Source organism: Panthera tigris, chromosome B4 (genome assembly GCF_018350195.1).
Source record: "Panthera tigris isolate Pti1 chromosome B4, P.tigris_Pti1_mat1.1, whole genome shotgun sequence".
Lineage (NCBI taxonomy): Eukaryota > Metazoa > Chordata > Mammalia > Carnivora > Felidae > Panthera > Panthera tigris.
The window spans coordinates 61,048,866-61,064,491 of NC_056666.1; the positions used below are offsets into that span (position 1 = coordinate 61,048,866).

Sequence of the window (15,626 nt, forward strand, 5' to 3'; positions counted from 1 at the left end):
CAAACCAACCCCATCTAAAACAAAATTCTAGTTTTCCTCACTCCAGCTGCAGTCCATCATCAGTAAATGGCAATACCATTCTGAGAATCACATTTTATTTCTCTTCTCCATTCATCCACACTTCTAATCCATCAGCAACTCAAGTTGGTTCTATCTCAGATATGTTCCAAAACTGACCTACAGTGAAGCTTCCACTGGAAGTGGTCTGAGTAACGTTATATCTTGCCCACACCAAAAGTCTCAGAACTGGGTCTTCCTCTTCCGCTCTTGCCCCACTACAGTCTGTCATCTCCAGTAACAAAATGTGGTCTTTTTCTTTTTTTTCTTTTTTTTTTTTTTAGCGTTGTTAATTTATTTTTGAGACAGAGAGAGACAGAGCATGAACGGGGGAGGGGCAGAGAGCGAGGGAGACACAGAATCGGAAGCAGGCTCCAGGCTCTGAGCCATCAGCCCAGAGCCCGACACGGGGCTCAAACCCACGGACCGCGAGATCATGACCTGAGCTGAAGTCGGACACTCAACTGACTGAGCCACCCAGGCGCCCCAAAATGTGGTCTTTTTCAAACCTAGAGTGTGGTCATACTCCTGCTCAACACTCTCCAATGCCCTCCTACCACCTAGAGTGTCCTACATGCTCTGGCCACTGTCTTGTTTCTTTGATCCTCCCTCCTTCTCCCCATTGCTCATTTTGCTCCAGTTTTACGATATGTGTTGCCCATCCTTAGTCAAACCAAATCCGGACCTACATTTCGGACCTCACTCTTGCAGTTACATCTGCCGTAAAATTTTCTTTCCGGATGCATTTGCATGGTGCCTTTCTTCCCTTTCTTCTTTCAGTTCTTTTCGTTACCAAAAGCTCTCACCTTGGTTTTTGTCAAGTGCTACTTTGTTATTTTTTATACTACTGATCTCCACCTGAAAAGTATTAGTTTGTCTCCTCAAACTACAGTATAAATTATGATAAAACTGAGTATTGTCTGATTCATCACTGTATTTCCAGTGCCTATAATGCACATCGTAGGTGACAGAGAAATATTAAATAAATGAGCAAATGAAAGAATGTATGAATAGTCCTAAGCAGACTTTCTCCACTACAGTCAAGCCTCCTCTTCAGTGTCTCTCAATAGTCTATCTTTGTTCTCCTAACCTGCTTTCCTCAAATTTCTAACACATCTTCTCCTCTTTATCTAAGGAAATGCTTTTGATACTCTGAGCACCTGTTCAAGTCCCACCTCCGTGAAGTTTTCACTGTAGCCCTCCTGCCATGATCCCTCCCTGTCTGTCATCTTCCATTAGACTCCATCTTTACACATCATCTAATTGTTCTTCAATTACTGTGTGTGTGTGTCTCTCCTGAAAGATTATAAACTTCTTAAGGACAAGGACATTATTTTATACTTTTAGTGCCCAGGCCTCAGAGCAATCATGTACAAAGAGTAGGCGATTCTGACTTTTTTATTGATCAACTGATTAGCTGATTAATTGATTACCTCAATCTCAAACATGTAAATGAAACAACTTGAGGGCCTGTTGTGAGGGGAGGTGTATAATAAGGTCAGAAAAAGAGGGATGTTCATATCCAGATAACACCATTAAAGGGTCGGCATCATAACAAATAAGTGACTAAAGAACTATTTCATTTCTTATTAGAAGGTAAACAGTCTTTCTTACCCAATATGATGATGTTAACTGGAAAATCTGCCTGAGTAATCACAGTTCCAGATCATCATACTTGACCTTTCTTCAGTGCTCATGAAAGAGTTTGTTAGTGAATGTGAAAACTGAATCCATAACATGTACTATTACTAAACTGATAACATTTGTTTATGAATCACCTTCCATCAGTGAATTTGCCAGATATCCATTCTAGCTTTATTAAAAAATTAGATCACTTTGTAAGCATAGTTTAAAATATGGTGGAGGGCAGGTTAAAAAAGTAACATTGATAAAGGTGAACCTAGTATTTTCACATCTCTTGGTATATGTTGCTGGTAGAGGCCCAAAAGATATTGAAATTAGTACTAAGTGTATTATATATATCATATATACAAGACATATAATATATATATTCAAAAACAATGTATAAGATTTTCTGGGATGTAAACAGTGCTCTTAACAGTTCTATTAAGATAACCTACATAGGGGTGCCTGAGTGGCTCAGTTGGTTAAGCATCTGACTCTTGATTTCGGCTCAGGTCATGATCTCATGGTTGTGAGATCAATCCCTGCATCAGGCTTTGTGCTGAGTGTGGAGCCTGCTTGGTATTCTTTCTCTTTCTCTCTCTCTCTGTGCCCCTCCTTGCTCCAGAAAAAAAAAAAAGCCATACTTGTTTGTAATTGACTTTGAATTGTGCTTTTTAGACCAAGGTATGTTCACCATCCATTGTATTGTATTTTGGAACGAAAGCTTATGTCTAGACATGTTTTTCTTTTTCTTTGCCATAGCATGAAATACTAATGGAAAGGTAAATCTAATGCAGGGAATTACTAGGAACTCATGTGTTCTTTTTTTCCCCTCCTAATCTTATTAATATTAACTTCTGGCAAGTAGTATGCTTTGAAATGGTTTTCAGCGGTATGCAAACTCAAGAGATGCAAAGAGGGGGAAAAATATTTATAAAGCACAGGTGTCTATTTCTGAGACCTCAGAATTTCCAGGTGATTTCCAGGTATCTGAAAGAGCTGAATAAAGGCTGAAGCAACAGAAAATGAAGGGAAAACAAAGCAGTTAGAGCTACAGTGTTATTAAGAGATTGTAAACCCCATATCCAGAAATGTTTGCCACCACTACCCTGGACATAATATATTGTCAGCACAAAGTCATAGAATACAAATCTTTGATTCACTTTGAAATGAAAGTCACAAATACAGGACTAACCCCCAATCTTCAAGGGGCAAAAAGAGTTGAATATTTTGCAGAAATCTTCTTGCCTCAATAAAGGATAATAAGATAATGCCTAATAAAACAGAAGCTGTTGAAATTCAGGAATTTGCCGTGAACATCAGCTTGATATACTCGTTTCAGAGACAGGAATTCACTGTCTTCATAAGAGAAAGATCTTAAGTGTTCCTCCTCACAGATATGATGTTATGTATCATGCCCAGGAAGCACCACCAAATTAGAAGTTCAGCTCTGTGATGGCCCAGTTTATCTAGGGGATCAGTGTCACCTTATTGCTCCTTGAAGTGTTGAGTTCCTGTTGATTTAATGGATCCTTGTCTTCAGAAAGTCCTGGAGAGGCTTAGTGAAAGATGCAAAATGAACTTTGGAGCTGTCTAACCCCAAAACCAGTATGGCCATCATCATATAATCCACTGATTCCATAAGCAAAAGAAGAGAAGTGCTTGATATGTTTAAGTAAACATTTTATCAAACCTTCTTATATATATTATGCTTTTAAAATTTTTACAAAATATGTATTCATTCTGAATGGATAAGTAGAGATGATTATTGTTACTTAGCAACAGTCACAGGTTGCGTGTTATGTGAGCTTGTGTGATAGGCCTTCTAAAGCAGAAAAGTTTATCCTCCATCTCATATTCAGAAATTCTAATATATTCAGTTAAATTTCATTTTAATGGAACTCCTGATTATTCTAGGGGCTTCTAGAAGACTGAACTATTAAAGCTAACACTTATGATATATGAACATGAGTTATGAAACTTAATTGTAAAGCAAACACTCATGAAGCCACCTCCAAAATGAACCCATGTGTCTCACCCAGCCTGACACTATCCTCTACATACAACTCCAGATACAACCATCCTCATTTGTGATTGCATAATTTCCTTGCCTTAAAAAGAAATATATTATTGCCTACTGATGTAACTCAAAATAATACACTTTAAAATTTTGCTTGGCTTTGTGCTATAAGAAAAAAAGGACATCAGACTATCTCTAGTCTGACCACTTCCATTTTAAATTCAATTTTATTACAAATATTCACTAATTTATAATCTTCTGAAATATTTGATGGTATAGTTAGTAATATGTTTCTTAACATGCAATATATTCAGGTTTATTATAAAGTTGTAATTAAGATAGCATTATATTTGTGTAGGGACAGGTAAATTGTCTGTTGGAACAGAATAAGGAGCCTAAAGACAGACTCTTGCATGTATGGAAACCTGATTCAAGGTAGAAATAACACTGCAGATGACATATGCTTTGGCTAATGCATAATTTTTAAATAATTTTTAAGTAAATTTTAAATAAATAATAAAATATCCATTTTTATATAAGTACATATAAAATTATAAATACACAATGGAAAAGTATGCAACGATTTAAGAGAAGAAAACGGGTGATCCTCTCATACACTGCAGATTGGACTAATATATTAGTATCCTCACTCTATAAAGCAATTTGGTATTATCTATCACAATTTAAAATATGCAAATATTATGATGTAGAAATTTCACCTATTAGAATCTGACCAAGAGACAGCATCGAAGATCTTTTGAAAGGAGTGCACTGAGGTTGTTAATGTCCTTGGTGCTTCAAAAACAAGACAAAACTGGAGTAAATTTACATGTCTGTCAGTGAGGAGAGTGGCTACGTAGATCATGGAACGCAGTCAAGTAATGTCTTAAATGATATCGGGAAAATTTCAGTAATAAAATTTCCACTAAAGCCGTTGAAATAAAGTGATTGTATGCACTCTCCCATAGTTAAAAATTATTAAGATCTGGATCAAATATTTTAAAAACCTATCTTTAAATGCTTGAAAACATCCCCAAATGGATAGAAACTGGGAATGGACTGGACTTAGTTATTAGTACACCCTGCTGTACTATTTGAATTTGGACCAAGTGCAATTTTTTTAAAACTACAAGTATTTATATTTCAATTTGTTTTATATATATTAAAATAAAACTTTTAAAAATTCACCTTGATCTCCTACATATTTTTTAGATTAGGTCGAACATGTTTTCACTTTTAGAATTAAATATGTATCTGTCATTTCCTGGTAGACTGCCTTGCTCTGTTTGAGTAACTATTGATTCATTCAATCTCAGTAAATATTTACTGAGCGTCTAAACATGTGCTAGACCCTCTTCTAGTTGCTGGGGTACAATAGTCAGCAAGACACACAAGGTCTCTGCTCACTGGGGGTTTATATTGTCATGATGAGCTGTCTTGTTGAATAGACATGTATAAGCAGAGGCATATATTCACCTAAAGGTATATCATCTGAGAGAGGAAGGGGAAAATAAAAACAGGAAAAAGGATGAGGAGAAATCCTATTTCTGTATGTACATTAATGTAAAACTGTTAGAATTGAAGGGACTCTTAGTAGTGTTCAATTTGTTTACATGAGCATTTTGCTAAATACAGTGCATTTTTATTAACTAATTTTTAGGATATTTCAAAGTTTTAATCTTCCAGTTTTTCAGTCATTTTGAATGTCAGCAGATTGTAGAAGTGGAATTTAACAGAATTCTTGGTTGAATTTTTTTCTTTTATGTTGGGGAAAGCTTGTCAGAAGATTATGTCAAATTTCACATAAGTATGAAAGGTATATTCTGTGAAATGGAATTTACTTAACTTTTTTAATTCCTTCATTGTTTTCTAACCTATAGGCAATGTGTTGTCATTGGTTATTTTTATACCAGGGGCAAATTTATTTTTCATTTAAGTTTTTAATTTCAATTCCAGGATAGTTAATATACAGTGTTATGTTTCAGGTATACAATATAGTGATTCATCAATTCTATACATTACTCAGTGCTTATCATAAGTATACTCTTTAATCACCATCACCTATTTCACCCATCCGCCAATCTGCCTCCTCTCTGGTTGCCATCAGTTTGTTTTCTATTGTTAAGAGTCTCTTTCTTGGTTTGTCTTTCTCTCGTTTTTTCCCTTCACTCATTTGTTTTGTTTCTTAAATTCCACATATGCATGAAATCATACGGTATTTGTGTTTCTCTGACTTATTTCACTTAGTTATACTTCCTGACTCCATCCATGTGATTGAGAATGGCAAGATTTCATTCTTTTTCATGGTCATGGCTGAATAATATTCCTCTTTGTGTGTGGGGCGCACACACACACACGCGTGTGTGTGTGTGTGTGTGTGTGTGTGTGTGTGCTGATCAAATGTATGCTATTTCTCTAGTAACTGAATACTAATACTAATTTTAAAATTATAATGATTATCACCTCACTTTAGATAATATAGGCCAGAATTAGTGACTACATTGTCTCTGAGTTTAAAGCACTATTTGATTTTCTAAATCATCTTAAGCCCTCATCTAGTGGGCTTCAGTGGCATAATATTCCTTACCCCTCAACTAAGTGTATTTTTTTTTCTCTTTTTCTCTCCCTCTTTTAAAAAAAATCAACAGCTTGATCAAGTCATCCGCCAAAGAAGCCTGTCCAGTTTGGAACTGTTCCTCTCTTGTGCTCAGAAACAGTTAAGTGCTTTAATAGCTACAGAACCAGTTGACATTGAATAAAGAGAACATGACAAGCAAACCCACACTGGCAATGGATAAATCATTAGACCTCTAAAATACATGCTGTGAATTCTAAAGATGCTTTTGTTTTCTTTCCAAACCTTGGAGAATTGATTTCCACTTCAAGGGTAAACTAAACCAATATTTAGAAGAACTATCACAAGATCTGATTTATTTTCTCTTGTTTTCTCCTTTTACATTTACCATTATTTTCATAGTAGTAGGAGCAGCAGCAGCAACAGAAAATAAAATGTGACCCAAAAACCATTGAAAATTGCCACATTACCAAAAGTTAATTAAACTTCATATTCTCTGGTGGCCTATTACATAGTATTTGGTAAAAGTAGTAAATACCTTTACTTATTGCTTCACAGTGGCTCCTGATAAGATTCTGGAATGTAGCCATACATTTATTTGATTTTGCGGATAAACAGCATGGATTTCCACATCACTAATTTATCTGTGTAACTGGGATATAAAACACTGACGTGACAGAGTCATTCTGATATTACCAAACCCCTTTTCTATAGAGGGATCTATGTATTTTCTATGTATACATAGAAATACATAGATCTATGTATACATACCAATCTATGTATTGGTAGTGATTAAAAATACTGAACATTATTATATTAATTCAGCTTTGATCTGATGTACCACTTAAAGGGGTATGTGTGTGATATATATGCTTATTTCCTGTTTTTGTTCTTCGGAGTCACTATAAATCAATAAAATCATTTTTCTTATTAATCCTATCATGAACTTAATCTCTAGAAAGATAATATAACTTAGCCATTTATAGGAATTCAGGTTCAATATAAAAGATATGAAATCCTTTCCCATTACTTCAGAATGTATTTAAATTATGAGCAGTGTACTTTAATGCAAAATCATGAGTCTTTTTAACATCAGAATTAAAATGCTGTCATTAAAATGTATGCAAACATTTTGTCTTGTTTTCTGAAATGCTTCTATTTCCATGGGCTTTGTACTTTTCTGGGATTTCTCAATCTAATAAAAAGAACTCCAAAAGCTTACTTGGTTATTATTTTTCCTTTTTTAATCTTTCAAAAATCGATTCTTTTTAAAAAAATTTTCTTAAACTTCTATATTTATGGATGGTGATGTTTTTATACCTCCACCTAAACATTTGAAATAAAATTTGCCAACAGTCGTTTTTAAGTGTTGATAACTACTTAGTTTTCTCTTATAAATTTAAATGAGAAATTAAAGCAAACAGCAACATAGTAAATCAAGGAGGAGGGCTTTTAATTCAGGAACAAGCCAATAACACAATGTTATAGTCATATTTAAAATCAGTTGACTCTTAGGGCACCTTGATGGCTCAGTGGTTAAACGTCCAGCTCTTGATTTTGGCTTAGGTCATGTCACGGTTTGTGAGTTTCAACCCCAGCCCCAACTGGGATCTATGCTGACAGTGTAGAGCCTGCTTGGGATTCTCTCTCTCTTCTCTCTCTCCCCCTCTCTCTCTCTCTCTCTCTCTCTCTGCCCTTCCCCCTCTCTTGCACGCATGTGCGCTCTCTCGCTCTCTCTCTCTCCAGATAAAGTTTAAAAAAATCACTTGACTCTCTGTCATCAAATTTAAAATGATAAGATATTTTACAAGTCGCTTAAATGTGAATTAGATGAAAATGAAGCATAGGTCACTGATACTAAGACTCAGACTAAGATCCGGAGACAGTGGAAATGTCAAGAAAATCTAGTCTATACCTCTCTTTCATGCCTGTACCACCACAGATTGATTTTTTTTCTTTTCTGTTTGGGGTTCCAGCTTTGCTATTGGCTTAGACTAATTGTTGTCTGAAGTAATTTGGAACAAATTGGTACTGATCAGTCTACAGGTATTTGCAGAATACCCACCAAGCACAAGAAACTCCTGGATTGCTACAGTGCTTTTTTTATTCCACAGAGCTGCCCTTAAAGATAACTAAGAATAATCATCTGGGCAAAGAATCAATTATTTGAGTACATTGATCCTTCCAAACCGAATTAGCCGATAATCTGTTTCAGTGATGTTCAAATTATGGATTTCCTCTTTAAGAACTGTATTCTCCTTTTGCTCTGGTTATCAAAAGGACATAGACCATCTCCAGTAGTACTCACTAAGAGAATTAAATGCTTCAAGACTGTGCCATGACTAAAGGTAAGAGTTTTTCCCTGAAATGTGAGCCCAAAGTCTCAAAGAAAAATACCCAAATGTTTTGTTTTTAAACTTTCTTTGCCCATTGTATGATTCTGCTAATTATTTTTATGTAGCATTTGCTACCTTTATGTTTAGGTGACTAAGGCACCATTTTGAACGGCTGAGAGGAAGACAGCAGTTAGATGTTTTGAATGATAAAGCTTTATCAAACAGTGACTGCATTTTTAATAGCATGCTTGAGGGTTCATTAGTAGAAAAGTTTTCTGCCCCTGCAAATGAGTATCTTCTTTGTGCCAAGTATTTTCACATCTTATACCAATAACCCTGTAGTTAAAACAGCCCTGTGAAGGAGATGATCTATCCATATTTATTAGTGGAGAGGTATTTACTTGCTCATGCATGATGAATGACCAAGTGGAGTTGGGATTCAACCTCAAAGCTTTCAACATGCAGTTTACTCATTCTAGTACACTGGAGATGCTTAATATTCTCTCCATGAGAAGATATCTGAAACTCTCTCTTCCATGTAATCTCATCACACTATTTTAATCTTTTAAGAGGAAGACTACCCTCCCTCCTTGTAAACCTAGTTGGAGTTCTGGCTCTGCCTCATTCTAATTGTGGAATGTTGAACAAGTTGCCTGACCAATTTGAGTCTCCGTTTTCTCTTTGTGAGGTAGAAATAGCGATTTTTATAGGCTTTTTGTGAAAATTAAATTAAGCTTTTAAAATGCTCCATATATAGGCCATGTTGGTGTGGCCACCAGTTCACAATTACTCCCCTTTCTCTGGGAACTGTCCATGAGATACAAGTGTGGTTACCCACACACAACTGGTTAAACAATATGGTCCAGCCTCTCTGACCTAAACTGATCCACAAGTGAAGATCTGACCTCAACTGGGCCTCCTGTGCAGAGTCATCTGGTGAGACACTTAACTACTTTACCCTACGGAACCAGAGATGAGAACTTCTGAGGTTGGAAGTCCCCTGATCCCTGCCTTGCCTGAGTCCTGGATTCTATGAGATACCCAAATATTCTTGCAGTATGCCAACACCACTTACTTTTTTCCCCTAAGCTAGCCAGAGCCAGTTTCTATTCCGTGTAACCAAAAGAATATTAATCAAGGCAATCCAGCACAGAGCCCAGCGCATAATCCCTGGATACTCGGCACTTGTAAATTCTTCATTTCCTCCACCATAGTAATCCACATCCAAAATGGGAACACTCTTTGATTTATTTTAAGGAATGTTAAAAATATAACTGAACCAAAGCCCCTATTGTCTAACAAAGCCAAGTAAATCACAGATACCTAAAACTATGAACAAACAGTGCCCTATTTAGAACTTCTCTGTCACTCAGAATCTGGAGTAGAGGTTTAAACTCAGCTTTGCTAAATGCTGATTCATGTTCCAATTCAAAGGAGCCTTGCTCAGTGATTGCTCTGAAATTAAAACCAGAACGATGTCCCTGTGATTGGTGTTATTCTGCACTGAGTCAAGCATCTATAATGACTTTTTTTTTTTAATCCGGCAGTTAAACTGAATGGAATCAGGAAATGCTATCTATGCTTTAAAAAACAATAAAAGCAAAAGAATTATCTGTTCACCTAATTTAAAAGATAGCCTTTGCATATTAGATCCTGAACAAGGGGGGAGGAGGGGAAGCCATATGTAAAAACCTGGAAAACATTAAAAAGCCCCAAGAGAAAAAGACAAGTTGGATCAAAGCATTTAGCTCCTAGTCTTCTGTTTACATACCAGCAAACAACTCTACTGTGTCTCCAAAGACTCTGCTAACAAGAAGCAGAAAGCCAACGTGTTCTGAGTCCATGGGCCACTTACTTGTAGCATCACCACCAGCATCACATTAAGTGGGCAGAAACTATATGAGCACTGCCAGCTGGGACAGCCAGAATTTGTTTAAGCCCGGCAAAACTAAAACCGTTCCTTTTATTTAATTGAAAACTAAACACATTTTCATACACCTCATCTGCCACAATGCAGGGGCTACTTGGGCATCAATCATTGCTCTATAAATAGAAGGAAAAGTGCTGGTAAAATTTCCCTTGCTCTTCTCTAGTTTTCTGTTTTCCTTTTCTCAGAAGCATCCATTCTCAACAAGTTGATGACCTTTATTTTTTTTTTAATTTTTTTTAATGTTTATTTATTTTTGAGAGAGAGAGCATGACCAAGGGAAGGGCAGAGAGAGACACATACACACACAGAATCCAAAGCAGCCTCCAGGCTCTGAGCTTCCAGCACAGAGCCCGACACAGGACTCGAACCCATGAACCTCAAGATCATGACCTGAGTCAAAGTCGGACGCTTAACTAACTGAACCACCCCAGTGCCCCAAGTTGATTCCCTTTAAATTGTACCTCCCCCATCCCTGCATGTTACATACTGGACTTTCGTATGGAGTATTTATAGAAGCAAATATTTTGTGTTGTCATTTTTAATTAATCTGTGTTCTTAGTTTTTGTTGTATAATCTCTCCTCCGTAAGGGAGAACACATATCTGTTTCATTTATTGTGTCTTGAAGGCATTCCATAGTGCCTAGCCTATGGTGTGAACTTCGTATATAATTCTGAGTTCATAAATAATTGAATCAATCAAGCAATCAATCATTGCACTTGTAATATAATAAATCTACTAATTCTGAGATAGTGGAGTCTGACTACTAATTTAAAGGACTGGCTATGATTACTGTATTTCCATTTTTTAAATGTTTTTATTCATTTTTGAGTAGGGGAGAGGCAGAGAGAGAGACAGAGGGAGAGACACAGAATCCAAAGCAGGCTCCAGGCTCTGAGCCTTCAGCACAGAGCCCCATGCAGGGCTCAAACCCGTGAACTTTGAGATCATGACCTGAGCTGAAGTTGGACGCTTAACCAACTGAGCCACCCAGCCACCTCTAACTACTGTATTTCTAAATGAAGGTTTGGTAGGAAAGTTACCTCTCATAAAACAGTAACCAGCCTTCAATGAATCAACAAAACTTCTAAACACTCTAAGGTGAATTCTGTACTTCCAAATGCTACTGAAATGACTAAATCACTATATCATAGCTACTAGAATGCTACTCAATTAATAGAGATGTGCTACCCAAATTTAGAAGCTCTTCTAAGGGTGGGCGGAGGGAAGAACATCTGGAAAATGATGTGCAGAATAATTTCTTACGGTTCTAAGACGTGCCTGGCCCTAAGAGTAAGAAACAGCTTTCTGTTGAGTGGGCGGTAAGGTAAGTGTTAGCCTCACTGGTCATGGTCCATCAGGTTTCGGTTACAAAACGAAATGAGGAAGAAAGGCTGGAGAAGAGATTGCGCAGGGTTCTGTGATCAAGAGTAAAAGATTCAGAGGGCCTCACTGGAGTTGTGGTTGAGAGGAGAAGGAAGGTGTTTAAGAGTGGAATAGGTCAGGGAATGTCCAGAGCAATGTGGTGTGAGAGTCCTGATCACAGAATCCAAAGAATATCTGATAGGCTTTTAAAATCCACCCCTAACTCCCATTTGTGAAATGAGCTGGTCTTGTATTTTTGAGAAATACACAGAAATCAAAAAACAAACTCATTCAAAAGGTAGGAAAACTTGACTCAGTCCTGGCAAACATTCGGTTCTCAGAAGTCTGGGAGCTGACTTAGAAAGAAAAATCTGAAGCCACAGAATGTACAAATCACTAATTTCAACAGAGCTCAGATACTGAAACAGATTGTAGAAAACTTCTTGTGTCAAGATACAGAAGTAATGAATTTTGAGTTTTTGCTCTTTTGCGTTGGTGCTATTCTGTAAAATGTTAGTAACTGCTAGACGCCAGGGAAAGCACTACCCTGTAAAGTATTTTTATCTTTCTTTTTGCCTGTTTTCCATAACAACCCAAAATGTAAATATTTAATTTAAGCTATAAAAAATTTAAACAATGATTCAGGTAGTAAAATTTTAGTTCTTGTCTCAGTGAGCTGTTCTTTAAAATCCATCCTATGTTACAAATTTTATAGGCAAACCAATATGTTTTTAAGCAACACATATTTCTCTTGCACTTTTCTTTTTGTCTCAGAAAGCAGGGGAAGAACTCTTGCACTTTGTATCAAATGAGAACTGTTTCTGAAATGTTGGTAGCCGTTATATAAAATGAAGTAAACTAGGTGGAAATATCAGATCAGACTTTTTAGAAAACTCTGGTCTGTTCTTTCAAGACAATCCAGATAAATAACCAGCTAGCTAAAGTTGTTGAAAAATGAGATTTGTTCACTTTTATATAAACGAAATTTTGTCAGTGTCAGGGTAATCTACTTAATACAACCCTTTGTTATGCTGGTAGTTCCTCACCTGAAGGAATTTTGTGTTCAGAAGTGTTTTCTCCCTATTCCTTATCATTTGAGATGCATACTCTCTATTAACACATATTAAGTAGTCTAAAAATTCTGCATAACCCATAATGCAGTGTTGTATACACCTTCACCTTAAATGTAACAGGGCCAGTGCCCTCCTTGTTTTAGTCTCTCTTTCTATGTGATCCCATCTGATTCCCTGGCTTTTTATATATTGCCCGTATGCCGAAGACCACCAGATTTGTGTCTCCAGCCCAGTTCTCTGAAGTCCAGAGCCCTATCTTCAGCTTCCTACTTAATATTTCCACTTGATGTGGTACTTCACGTACTAAACCCAATGCTCTTCGCTCTTCGCCACCACCCCTCTTCTGCTACTCGGAGGTCTTTTCTCTATCTTTTGTAATATTTCCCATCTCAGCAAATGTCAATATCATCTCCCCCTTTCTCTCTTTTCTCCCCCCTCGCTCCCTACCACAAAGTCAGTCCTGTCAGTTTTCCTCGAAGGTTTCACCTGAATCTATCTACTTTTTCCCATTCATTTCACTACTACTTCCCTGACCAAAGCCTTCATTATCTCTTGCCTAGACTTTTAAAATAGTCTCCTAAGTGATCCCTTGCTTCCGTTCTTGCTCCCAAATAATCAGTTCTTCACATTACAACTAATGATCTCCTAAGACCTAAATTTATTGAAACAACTAATGTCTCTGTGGGAAAACTCATTCATAAGTTCACTTTGAATGCTAAGAATGTAAACAATGTAGTAGGGATAGAATAAAGTCGTCGGTGGTGGTTTGTGTCATTGCGGCAGAGATACTAACAGGATGAAGTACAGATGGTAAAAGCACGACTGGGTTGAAGACAAGGAGAAAGTTGGTAAATGAATGGCTAAGACACCTGCAAATCTCCAGTGGGTATGTATGTACCTGGGAGCCAGCTGGTTCCTTTTTCACCCTCTTTTCTTCTATATGGCTTCAAGTTTGACCTGCCTGCCTCTCTTTACTATGACTTACTCTGCAAAGCAGAGTGTCTTTCCTCGAAGGTTTACTGTGGAACAGAATTCATTAGTACAAATATCCACAAGCTCTTATGTAATCCTTTCAAGATTGGTTAGGAATTTTATTTGTGATGGTGGGAGAAGTGGAAGTAGAAAAGATACCCTTTTTTACCCCTAGCCCTTGAGGTAAAGATAAATCTTCATATAGAATTGTGTATACTGCAAAAGAATATGTGGCTTCAAGTTATTCTGTGCATTTTCTGAATGAGTTAAAGTGTAGAATAAACAGGGTCCAGGTACAGGATAATGAAAGAATAGCCCTGGCTTGGAGCACAAAGGACCAACATTCTCTCAGCCTTAATTATCCTTCTAGGGAGGAGGGACAGGCTTCTCAGCCCTCATGAAAAGGGCTTATTTTCTCCTTGCCATGTGGCACCACCAATCTCACCATTATGGTGAACATGGACAAATAATGAGAAAGGAAGCATAAATAAGATGGGATAGGTATCATGAGGGATAAGACATGACAAAATCCAAGAGATTCCAAATAGCAGTAGGAAAGAAAAGAACCATTTCACTGCCTACTGCTTGCCTTAGGTAACAGTTTCAGCCTGTCCTTTCTTGAAGAGCTATTCTAATGAGTATGCTGTTGACCAGTAGAAATACTTGAGAGGTGCAATGTGTCAGGTAACCCTTGGGCAATCAACTTTTCTTCACCAAGCAGAGATCACTGTCAGGTGGCCATGCTTCATTCCCTTATAAAATCGAGAACATGGAACCACAACATTGGAGCAATTCCATTCCCATGAAGTAAGTCAAAACAAGGAGTGAGAGTAGAGGCACAAGACAGTATTCAGTCTTACATTTTGTGCTAGAAGTATTTTTACAAACTTCTTAAGGAATAAGAAAAATAAGAGGAATATATGTTAGTATGCTCAGTGAGAAAAAAATTATAATTGAATACCTTGACTGTCAATCATTGAGCCAGACTTCCTGGTAGAAATTATGGAGATGATGGAAACTGTATATTATATATGCTTTATGTAATGATAGTAGCCACTAGCTGTATGTGACTCTTGAACACTTGAAATATGGCTAGTGTGACGGAGAAAACGAAATTATTTCATTTTATTTTGTTTTAATTAAATTTAAATTTATATAGCCAGCTGTAACTAGTAGCTACCATATTGGAGAGAGTAAATCTAGAAATTCCCTTGCCAGAGAAGGAATTACCAGGTTATTTTTTCCCTGATCTTTAACAAATTTGTTTTCTTATATCCTTTTTAAGATTGAGAGTAGGCATGTCACCAGTACATAAGCATGTGAAACACTCTAAGAAAAGGTATGTTACCAGAAAGCTGGGAAGACTGTGATTGATATGTTATCTAATTTTATCATGAGTAAAGGGTAAAAGAGACTTTATTGAATAATCCTCTGACTAAGGTATCACTCCTGGGGCTAGGAACATTTCTAGTTTAGTGCCTACAAGCAGAAGGGATTTCTCTGATCTTTGGCCAAAATTATCCTAAAAATCAGACACTCATCTTGTCAATTTGAGGAACCACTATAGAATCAGTCTTGGCCTGCTTTTGCAAGTAATGAGGATCCATATGGCTTTAATTTTAAAAATTAAGCAGATTGAATAACTTCATTATTCAATTAATTTAGAATAGCTCA

General features: G+C 36.8%; 1 protein-coding gene and 1 long non-coding RNA gene across 9 annotated transcripts in view; one reads left to right on the forward strand and one right to left on the reverse strand.

The window, feature by feature from the left end:
- Window positions 1–6,539, forward strand: part of CCDC91 (coiled-coil domain containing 91) — a 349,643-nt gene extending 343,104 nt beyond the window's left edge. For all 8 annotated transcript variants that reach the window (XM_042992023.1, XM_042992028.1, XM_007075649.2 and 5 more), the window contains one exon: window positions 6,352–6,539. In XM_042992023.1, coding sequence (XP_042847957.1) covers window positions 6,352–6,462 — 111 coding nt within the window. In that variant the 3' untranslated portion in view covers window positions 6,463–6,539. The remainder of the gene's footprint in view (window positions 1–6,351) is intronic.
- Window positions 1–15,626, reverse strand: part of LOC122240322 — a 53,068-nt gene that overhangs the window by 22,967 nt on the left and 14,475 nt on the right. The window lies entirely within an intron of this gene.